The 12,112-nt window shown below is 39.8% G+C and overlaps 1 protein-coding gene across 1 annotated transcript; it reads right to left on the minus strand.

Annotated features, from left to right (window-relative positions):
- Positions 1-8,891: 8,891 nt before the first annotated feature.
- Positions 8,892-9,668, minus strand: LOC306933032 (caspase-8-like; the record flags this gene model as incomplete). The annotated part of the gene is made up of 1 exon (XM_079515011.1): positions 8,892-9,668. The coding sequence occupies one exon, from the start codon at positions 9,666-9,668 to the stop codon at positions 8,892-8,894; it is 777 nt and encodes a 258-aa protein (XP_079371137.1).
- Positions 9,669-12,112: the final 2,444 nt, after the last annotated feature.

Genomic DNA, 12,112 nt, shown 5'->3' on the forward strand with positions numbered 1-12,112 from the left:
GTGTACAAAGAGTAAAAGGTACACACATGAGTACAATGTCAACCTCTCGGAGTGTAGCAGAAATAATTAGTGGTTGAACATTCTCAATCCTTCACAGCACTCAGAGTCTCAGACTAGACCAGAGAGAATAATGAAAACAGTGTATCATTGCATCATTGTCTGGGGACCTAAACCAGTGTTATCCTTATCCAGTAACACATTCATTAGCGCTATTAAAAGTTATAATGTGCAGCTAGAGAGCTGCATGTTAAGCCTGAAACTGGACAGAATGGTGCAGTCGCAAGCTTTAGGGTTAGGAATAGGGTTGGGGATACGGTTGGAGTTAGTTAGAGTTAGGAACATAAGGGTATGTTCTAGAAATGCAGGAATAGGTGACATTTGATTTGATGAATGAATGACAGCCTATGTTTGTTTACTTGTTTTATTTACTTAGAATCCTGTCTAATAGGTTGTTTACATCAACTGAAACAAGATTGTGTTCTCATGACTCATATCCAGCGCACACACACACACACACACACACACACACACACACACACACACACACACACACACACACACACACACACACACACACACACACACACACACACACACACACACACACACACACACACACACATCTAAGTCCCACAGCGTTGCTCAAGACTAGGAAAGGGGAAGGAGTGTGGTCCCTTTTATTACAGTATACTGTAAATAGTTTTCTGTAGGCTCCTTCACATCCACATCATGAAGATATGTGGGCTTCACATGAGCTTCCTCAAAGGTAATGAGGGCATTTTGTTAGGGATTTGAAATAGCTCCCTAATGGCAGAATAGAGGAATGCTTGAATTTGTATCCTTTGATGTTGGTGAAATGTTGTTTTTGTGCATTTTGTAGCTCCGTTCCTCAATCTGCTCATACTAATGAGGTTGGAAGCGGGTTCAGCTCAGCTCTCTGCTCCAGCACTGGTGACAGCAGGAGCAGGGGGTTCTGTGACAATTTCCTGCCACTATGATACTCACTACAGGGACTACACAAAGTACTGGTGCAAGTGACACAACTTCAAGTTTTGTCAGGTTATCTATCTATTTATATATCGTATCATCATTGCATTTAGCAGACGCTCTTGTCCAGAGCGACTTGCAATAAGTAAAGTTATCTATCTGTCTGTCCGTACGTCCATCCGTCCGTCCATCTAGGTGGTGGTGAGAACCACAAAGCCGAGACGCAGAGACAGAAGCTTCATCAAAAAAGATAAGGATGGGCCTGGGCCATGGCTCAGTGGTCCAGGCACCTTGGCACCTTGTGCCGCGGGTTCGACTCCCGATCCCGACGGCCCTCACTGCATGTCTCCCCCCATCTCTCTCCCCATTTCCTGTCAGCCTACTGTCTGTCCCTCCATAAAATATATAAAATAAAGGCGAAAGCCACAAAAAAAAAACATATAAAAAAAAGATCGTAGGGATGACTTCGGCATAGTGACGACTCTACCCGTACTGCATGGTGTCGTGTGTGATCTCCAGACTTCTTCACAGGGACATCTTCACTGTCTGAGAGTTGGTTTCTGTGGGGTCCCACATGATTGGGGTGGGGAGGAGTGGGGTGTCCCCCAGATAACAGTTCACTATAGGAAAGACCAGTTTAGGGTTGTATATTGGATAAACATGGAGTATGGTTGTTTATGGGCACGTCAACAGCAGGTTGAAAAAGCGAATGAAGACATTTTATAAATTTGTGTTTTACTAATAGGCTAACTGGTTTCTGTATTTCTGTATTTAGTAAGGTTTTTGCTCTGTGTTAAATAGTTTATGAATTTTAAGTGGACCTCAAAGATACAGCAGATCTGCAGATGTTTGACTATAAGCCTACAATTGTTTCATGCACATTTGTATTATTTTGTCATTACTCTTGTGACTTGTCCTATTTCTATTCTGCTTAGGAGTCCTAGGAGGTCCTAACAAAGCCAGAATTTAACATTATAGCTGATGTTAGCTGCATAGGGTACTAAATTAGAAAAGACACCCCCTTCCCTCCCACAAAAACAAAACAGAGAATACAAAAATAAAAGGTAGAAAGACGAACTCTAGTGAATCCATATTGGCGTTTATTGCGAACGCAGTGATTGCGAACGCAGTGAGCATTTACTATGAGACCCAGCAGATCACGTCTGTGTGTGTGTGTGTCTGTGTGTGTGTCTGTGTGTCACGCTGTAACACCACCCGCCCACCACCAGAGGGAGCAGCTGTATCACACACAAAAACACACACACACATGCACGCACGCACACACACACACACACGCACGCACGCACGCACGCACGCACGCACACACACACACACACACACACAAAAAACTTAACTTAAAAAAAAACTTAACTTAAAAAAAAACTTAACTTAAAAAAAAACGTAACTTAAAAAAAAACTTAAAAAGGAAAAACGCACACACACAAAAAACTTAACTTAAAAAAAAACTTAACTTAAAAAAAAAAAAAAAAAAGGAAAAACGCACACACACAAAAAACTTAACTTAAAAAAAAATTTACTTAAAAAAAAACTTAACTAAAAAAAAAATATTAAAAAGGAAAAACGCACACACACAAAAAACTTAACTTAAAAAAACACTTAACCTAAAAAAATTACTTAAAGAAAAAACTTTTTAAAAAAAAACCTAAAAAAGAAACACGCACGCACGCACACATACACACACTAAAAAAATAACTTGAAAAAAGATTTAATTTAAAAAAACTTAACTTAAAAAAAACCTTAAGTACGTAATTTATTCTAATTGTTGTTATTGCAATTTACGAGCTGCGTTCGCTTCCCGCGTTTGCGCGTCTTACTTGTATTATATTTTGTTCTCATCATTATAGCTCAACAATTGGTTGTATAGGCTAGCATTTCAATCACTTAGCTTAGATGGTGGGTAAAATTGATATATATGGGTCTTTACAGATTGCAGGATCATCGTCAAATTGGTGTACAGGAATTATTTCTGAAATTATATGTTTAAATTTACAAATTAGGCATTATATGCGCTAATTTGCATACATTTCGGGACGATAAATCTGAAGATCGGATAAAGCCAGGTTCAAAATGATTGTTTCATTTTGTTGACATATTAGAGACAAAGAAAATTACAGAAGGGATTTTAGATATCTCTAATTATCACTCCACAAATCAGAAAAAAAGGGGAAAAAAAGAAAAAAACACAATTTGTATAGGGTTTTAGGTATAAAATGTGATGTAAATCAGGCTGTGAATGATATATCAACAAACCCATCTGTAAATATCTGCAGAATATAGTTATGAATAAGACTGGAAAGTTTGGTGTATGTGAGTGCAACTGAAGTGGAGATTCTTTGTCCCAGGTATGAGGAAAACTCATTTTGAGTAAACAGCCTTTAAAGAATTGTACTGTAAAATTCCAAAACATTTTATTTGAAGCCACTATTTTGAGACAAAATATCTCATCCAAATCTTGGCAACAACATATAATGCCATATATCATTGGAAAGGTACTCTGGACCTCGAGCTGACTGTGGTTTGATCCAAATATGGTCACTTCCTTTGTACCAACAACAAATCATGAAAATTGAGAGGGTGGATTTTCACCCAGCAAAACGAGCTGTCATTGGCTAAAATAAACTACTAAAATAAACATCTAAATCTGTGTTTTGAATGTTTATTTTGCTTTAGTTTGGAAGAAAACATGTTTTGGCTGCAGTAATAAGACCTGCAGTCAATAATGCATGTTGTGCCTTGGTGACCCCCTGTGGCAGCACTGTGCGATCACCCAAGAGACATAACCATTCTGGTAGTATTAGCCCCATCCAAGGGATGCTAATGTTTATTTATTTCAACAGCCTGATTCATCTTGATCACATGTCTGCCAGAGATAGACAAAAGAGTAGTAGTAGTAATATGTGTGTTTTGACAACACACTTTTGAGAGATCAACATACTCACACATGCAGGCAGTGGACTGCCTAGTAGTACAGTTGATCTCTCACATAAATTATTTCCAGGAGCATGGATACAGTGCTTACAATACAAAGATATTCCATGTAAGACACACTTTCCTCTTATGGCAGACGACACTCCACCTGGTAATTGTGAATACCCTGGCCTATGAACTATTCCTCTCACTAAACGGGCCAAGTTTTTCATATGATCATGTGGGAGTTGAGCCATTAGAACAGGACATTATGTGGTCTCATGCATCCTTGTGACTATAGTATAAATCGTTGTTTCTCGTTTCAGGTCATAGGAGATATAAGTTAACAATTTTAGCACCATACAGTTCATAACATGAGTTTGTAGATATGCTATTGTATTTGTAGGCCAGCCGAGGCTACACTATATTGTCATTACAATTTTGAACATCATTTTTTGACATTTTTAGGAGAATGACATGTGCAAAATATTGATGCCATGTTGAACGAGGTTGAACTTTCAGAACTACAGTAAACAGTCTGTCAGTGTGATTTGTTCTTTTTCATATACTGTATGTTGGCATCTTTTATGCTACTAGAGCGGTGCCCGTTTCAAGGTTGGTAGCCTATAAGGTCAATAACGGGTCTAAAGGATTTAGAATAGCAGAGAGCTCTAGGACTCAGAGAATCAGTCATACCCAGACAGCAGAGAGCTCTAGGACTCAGAAAAGCAGTCGTACCAGTCCAGCAGTGGTGAGCGCACCTCATGGCGTGCTCTGCTTGCACACAAGTAGGCCTTACATGTCCTACTGTAGGCCTACTTGTATGCAAATCGCAAGTTGGTAGCTCGACAGAGTGCATTTCTAGTTATGTCTGGGTCCCTTTTTTGCCCATATACTATGGAGTTCTTTGTCAGGCATGCCCACATATGGAGTCTATGCAGATGTCAGAACATCATTGTGATGTCAGAACAGGCCAGCTCCATATATGGAGATCTAGGGGTGATCAGATGTGATCAATTGGCTAATGTGGGCCCTATCCAGAGCCTGGGTAGAGGCTTTTGTGCTGGTTCAGGACAATGTATCCCACTGACTCAAGGCCGGGCACTGCACTCTCTGTGGTGGTGTGGAACACGTGTGTCCAATTTGAAGTCGGTGGGGTGAACGGTTCTCGAGTTACGTGGATTACAGACGTACAAACGTACACACAGAGACATTGTGCATTTATAACCTCGCCTCACCAGGCTTTCCACCTCAGAGGAAAGCCGGGTCTCTGTTCCAAAAGTGCCGTGTGAACCGGTCTGGAGCGGATGATATCGTTACGTCATGTTGTAGTATTGTTTTGTAGTCGACAGGCAGGAACAATCAAACGGAACTTCCTTTTCCCTCAAACCAGAAGAATAACAATAAAAGCTCTCGTAGCCTGTAGCTTTTATTGAGAAAAATCGGTTTGAGGGAAAAGGAAGTTCCGTTTGATTGTTCCTGCCTGTCGACTATACAAAGGGTCAGGGTTAAATTGCTGCACAGCAATTTAACATTGGTGTATGTATAGCCTGGGCAGCATCCTTTTCGGGTTTATGATCCGGTCAGAATTGGATGATAACGGTACGTCATATCATGTTATAGCCATGGTTTTGTAGTCATCAGGCCGGAACCATCAATCTGGAACTTCCTTTCCCTCAAACCGATGTTTCCCAATAAAATCTGCAGGCTACGAGAGAACGAGGCACGCTTTTATTGTTATTCTTCCGGGTTTGATGGAAAGGAAGTTTTCACTACAAAACAATGACTACAACATGACGTAACGGTATCATACCCTCCCAGTCCCGAGCGGATCGCACTACACTGCCAATGACAACACGTAGTGTTGAACGCCTGTTTTCTACAAAGAGTAAAAGGTACACACATGAGTACAATGTCAACCTCTCGGAGTGTAGCAGAAATAATTAGTGGTTGAACATTCTCAATCCTTCACAGCACTCAGAGTCTCAGACTAGACCAGAGAGAATTATGAAAACAGTGTATCATTGCAATGTCTGGGGACCTAAACCAGTGTTATCCTTATCCAGTAACACATTCATTAGCGCTATTAAAAGTTATAATGTGCAGCTAGAGAGCTGCATGTTAAGCCTGAAACTGGACAGAATGGTGCAGTCTCAAGCTTTAGGAATAGGGTTGGGGTTACGGTTGGAGTTAGTTAGAGTTAGGAACATAAGGGTATGTTCTAGAAATGCAGGAATAGGTGACATTTGATTTGATGAATGACAGCCTATGTTCGTTTACTTGTTTTATTTACTTAGAATCCTGTCTAATAGGCCTACTTCTGTTGTTTACATCAACTGAAACAAGATTGTGTTCTCATGACTCATATCCAGCGCGCTTGCGCGCGCACACACACACACACACACACACACACACACACACACACACACACACACACACACACACACACACACACAAACACAAACACACACACACACACACACACACACATCTAAGTCCCACAGCGTTGCTCAAGACTAGGAAAGGTTGAAGGAGTGGGGTCCCTTTTATTACAGTATACTGTAAATAGTTTTCTGTAGGCTCCTTCACATCCACATCATGAAGATATGTGGGCTTCACATGAGCTTCCTCAAAGGTAATGAGGGAATTTTGTTAGGGATTTGAAATAGCTCCCTAATGGCAGAATAGAGGAATGCTTGAATTTGTATCCTTTGATGTTGGTGAAATGTTGTTTTTGTGCATTTTGTAGCTCCGTTCCTCAATCTGCTCATACTAATGAGGTTGGAAGCGGGTTCAGCTCAGCTCTCTGCTCCAGCACTGGTGACAGCAGGAGCAGGGGGTTCTGTGACAATTTCCTGCCACTATGATACTCACTACAGGGACTACACAAAGTACTGGTGCAAGTGACACAACTTCAAGTTTTGTCAGGTTATCTATCTATTTATATATCGTATCATCATTGCATTTAGCAGACGCTCTTGTCCAGAGCGACTTGCAATAAGTAAAGTTATCTATCTGTCTGTCCGTACGTAAAAAAAAGATAAGGATGAAGGTGTCTTCATCGTAGGGATGACTTCGGCATAGTGACGACTCTACCCGTACTGGTGTCGTGTGTGATCTCCATCTTCACTGTCTGTCTGTCTGTCCATCTTTTGTAATATTACATCACACTATTATTTGATTTTATTGATTTTATATAATTTTTCAAACATATTTCTTCATCCCCTATTTCATGTAACTTATTGTAATATTTTTTATATGTAGTATTCGGAAGATTATAGCCAATACGCTTATTATTCCTTTGCAACATGAATGAAGACATTTTTTTTTTTTTTTTTTTTCAGGATTAAACATTTTATTGTTGACAAAGAAGTAACCGTCATCCTTCAGAGAGGTGGGACACAATTATGTATGTAGTTGCAAAGACAATAATTATAATTGTATAATCTTTATTGAATTATATGCTTTTCTTACATTAGTTACAACTATTCATATACACTGGTTCCGCCAATAAAAGCATACAGATTACATTCAGTACATCCAAAAAATGTACCCCACTCATAGTTTCACAAGACATGCTCTAACCCACATTTATCCCATTCCCATGTATTAGTACATAATACAGTTTGATATTTATTTAAATGTATCTTTAGGGCTGATATATAAAAATGCCTGTTTAACAGCATCATTTTTACACAGGACATTCATTATTAGCCAAATATATGTTTTGTGCTGTGCGAATGCACTCAGTGTTTGGGGTATTTTGGAATCATTAAGCAACCCGGTATATGAAAACAAGCCCAAAATAAGTGAAAATAGCCGATCTACATGCATACAAACAACACAAATCTTGTGTCTGGCATAAATTATTTTCAGATGGGGGTCTGCAGACAAATAATAATAATAACAGGCTAATGAAACAGAGGAATTAAGAGAAGAGCCAAGAGGGCACAATTTGTGCTGGGAGGGTTTGAGAGCAAACTGTCCTGTTGTCTTTTGGTTACTGTTTTTTTTGTTTGTTTTTTATTGCATTCATATAGCTCTTTTATTTGTACTCATCTGGAACATTTACATAGGCCTAATTTATCTGCCACTGTTATTTTCCCTTTTTGAGTGGTGTAAACCACTCCTACAACTGGCTTTGTTAGTCTGTCTGTCTGTCTGTCTGTGCTCAAAAAATGAGCATGGTTGCTACGGTCACCCAGTTCACCCGGGTGTGATTTCATTACGTCAGACATTACGTCAGACCACAGCTGATCAGTCTATATAAGACCTTACACCACTCAGTTCACACGGGTGTGATTTTTCATACTACAAAAGGCCAAATAAATACAGTAGCCTATTTAAAAAAGGAGAGATAACAGGCAAACGATCAAGATAACAACATTCTCTATTGTGTAGACTTATTGTAAATTACGTAATGCAGATGTTTAACAATTATGTATATCTTGAGAGTGTAAAATGAAACAAAATTGACCTTTTTTAAGGTTTCTTTTTACAGTTGATAGTTAAAGATCTAATAAGGGTCCACTTGGTTACCAACTCTCCATAATAAACTACACTTTAAAAACAAGCCCAAATAATCAACTACACTTTATTTTTGTCAAATACATTTTTATTAACAGGTTATAAATGATTATAAAATTGGTACAGTAGGCCTATGCATTATTTTTCTTTAGAAACAAGGCCAACTAATTATAATAAGCAGACATGGCAACACTGCTGGTTGACTAATGGAGGAATGAAGGGAAAACAGCGCCCCCTAAAGTCACAGATCACTGAACTAAAGCTTAGAAGTCCATTTTCTCTGCTTGGTCTTTTTTCCACTACTCCTGCAAGACATTTTTCTATATCTCCAAAACTGGTGGGTCAAACTGAACAACCAATATGTCAATTTGAAGCTATGATTCCCTGCTTTCATATGACATGAAAAAACGAAAATTCAAAAAAATCCAATGGCAGTCCTTCGATCAAATCTAGTCACATTTGAACACTGGTGAAAACACCAGCCTTTTCCTCAGTGTGACCTTCTTAAACTCGGGCATCTGAATTGCTTCCGTATTCTTTATCCATCCCACCTTCTGGCTCACCTCATTGTTGACCCGAAGTAGAATGGTGCAGAGGTCATCACCGCTGCGACAGCCTTCTTTTAGCTGTTTACACACAGACTGCATGAACCAGGTCCCATCGTTTGGGTCTCTAAATGACACACAATTCTCCACGGTGGACATGGAGACCAGGAAATCTGCATCCACAGGAATGAGCAGCAGCTTGACCACTGGAGCGTCCTCTTGAAGTTCTGGGATGTTGTCTGCTGCGATGCCAGACTGAATGGCGTTACCCTGGCAGGCCTGAATGAAGAACACTTTGGGCATGTTCAGAAGGACGCTGCAGTTCTGTCCATTGAAAGCCGTAGTTATGTCTTTAATGTAGACGGACCCCATATCTGTTCCTTTAACACAACCCTCATTTCCGTGACTCATAATGCAGCAAACAAAGGCATCTCCGTGCTGTGGAACATCATTTAGGTCAGTGAACGCCCAGCCGGACCATTCCTTAACACTGGACCCCTGCAGCCCAGTGAGGTCCTTCGAAGAGAAGCGTTTCAGTGACTCCTCCATTTGGCTCTTGGTTTGGTCTTTACACATCAACACCCTGAAACCCAGCCAGCTGAATGTACGTGCCAAATCACCAGCATCCTTGTCTGTTCCATGTCGATTAGCTTTGGGATTCTTAAAGTTCTCATTGTGCATGATCACACAGAGACCTGTAGGTTTGCTGTTCAACGTGTACTGCACATCTGCAGTTTTACCAGGTGCGTCCATACCTGTTGCCTGGGTACTCTGAGGTCTTTCTACACCTGAGGCTGTTGCCTGGGTACTCTGAGGTCTTTCCACATCTGAGGCTGTTGCCTGGGTACTCTGAGGTCTTTCCACACCTGAGGCTGTTGCCTGGGTACTCTGAGGTCTTTCCACACCTGAGGCTTTGGGTATATTTGCCAACATGTCTGCTAGATCATCCTTGTCGATCTTCTTCAAAGCCTTCATCACAATCTCCTGAGCATCATTCGTGTATTTCCCTATAATCAGACTGACTAGACTCTCCCTATTTTTAGCATTCCCCAAGGCGAAAACTTTTAGTGGCTTCAAGTCGCCTACAAAGTTTTTAGGCTGTCGCAGTTGCCACTTGAATGACGCTATGTCCTCATCCTCCAGCTCCTGCAGGGTTTCCAACAGCTTCTGAGCATCCATGATTGATTCCTAGTAGCCTTTAGCAAGGAATCACGTCGTCGTTGTGTGCACACAAAGTTCACAAGGGAAAATGAAAGCATTTATAGCCTACCAGCAACAAAGATGGATATATCTTATTGTGGAGGCTGGGTTGGTCACACCATGATGTACTGTATAGAGAGTTTTCATCTGGATCCAGTCTTCCCAGTTCATCCTCACATCAGCTTTCAGATGGTAAATACCTCAGAGAGTTGGTTTCTGTGGGGTCCCACATGATTGGGGTGGGGGTTTCGGGGTGGGGAGGAGTGGGGTGTCCCCCAGATAACAGAAAGACCAGTTTAGGGTTGTATATTGGATAAACATGGAGTATGGCTGTTTATGGGCACGTCAACAGCAGGTTGAAAAAGCGAATGAAGACATTTTATGAATTTGTGTTTTACTAATAGGCTAACTGGTTTCTGTATTTCTGTATTTAGTAAGGTTTTTGCTCTGTGTTAAATAGTTTATGAATTTTAAGTGGACCTCAAAGATACAGCAGATCTGCAGATGTTTGACTATAAGCCTACAATTGTTTCATGCACATTTGTATTATTTTGTCATTACTCTTGTGACTTGTCCTATTTCTATTCTGCTTAGGAGTCCTAGGAGGTCCTAACAAAGCCAGATTTTAACATTATAGCTGATGTTAGCTGCATAGGGTACTAAATTAGAAAAGACACCCCCTTCCCTCCCACAAAAACAAAACAGAGAATACAAAAATAAAAGACGAACTCTAGTGAATCCATATTGGCGTTTATATTATATTTTGTTCTCATCATTATAGCTCAACAATTGGTTGTATAGGCTAGCATTTCAATCACTTAGCTTATATGGTGGGTAAAATGGATATATATGGGTCTTTACAGATTGCAGGATCATCGTCAAATTGGTGTACAGGAATTATTTCTGAAATGATATGTTTAAATTTGCAAATTAGGCATTATATGCGCTAATTTGCATACATTTCGGGACGATAAATCTGAAGATCGGATAAAGCCAGGTTCAAAATGATTGTTTAATTTTGTTGACATATTAGAGACAAAGAAAATTACAGAAGGGATTTTAGATATCTCTAATTATCACTCCACAAATCAGTAAATAGTGTCAACAGGCATAAAAAACCCAATGTTGATAGGGTTTTAGGTATAAAATGATATGTAAATCAGGCTGTGAATGATATATCAACAAACCCATCTGTAAATATCTGCAGAATATAGTTATGAATAAGACTGGAAAGTTTGGTGTATGTGAGTGCAACTGAAGTGGAGATTCTTTGTCCCAGGTATTTGTATTGTAAAATTCCAAAACATTTTATTTGAAGCCACTATTTTGAGACAAAATATCTCATCCAAATCTTGGCAACAACATATAATGCCATATATCATTGGAAAGGTACTCTGGACCTCGAGCTGACTGTGGTTTGATCAAAATATGGTCACTTCCTTTGTACCAACAACCAATCATGAAAATTGAGAGGGCAAAACGAGCTGTCATTGGCTAAAATAAACTACTAAAATAAACATCTAAATCTGTGTTTTGAATGTTTATTTTGCTTTAGTTTGGAAGAAAACATGTTTAGGAAGCAAAATAGCAAAAAAAAAAAAAAAAAGGGAAATTCATGATTTCACCTACCATGTCTCGCCAAGTTAAAGTTATTAAAGTTGAATTCTCATAACAAAATTAATTTGATAAAATTAATTAAATGATGTGCATCACTGTCAACAAATTGACGACGGACAGCATGATATCCCTTTAAGAGAACAGATGGTGGAAGTGAACGGAACACTGTCCCCCCCCCTCCCAGTGAGCTGTGGCGTTCCACAAGGAAGCATACTAGGGCCTCTACTGTTCCTAATATATGTAAACGACATGACTTCAGCCTGTGACTGCAACTTGTTCCTGTTCGCAGATGACTCAGCACTGCTGGT

The sequence above is a fragment of the Electrona antarctica genome (assembly GCF_951216825.1).
Source record: "Electrona antarctica genome assembly, chromosome: 2".
NCBI lineage: Eukaryota > Metazoa > Chordata > Actinopteri > Myctophiformes > Myctophidae > Electrona > Electrona antarctica.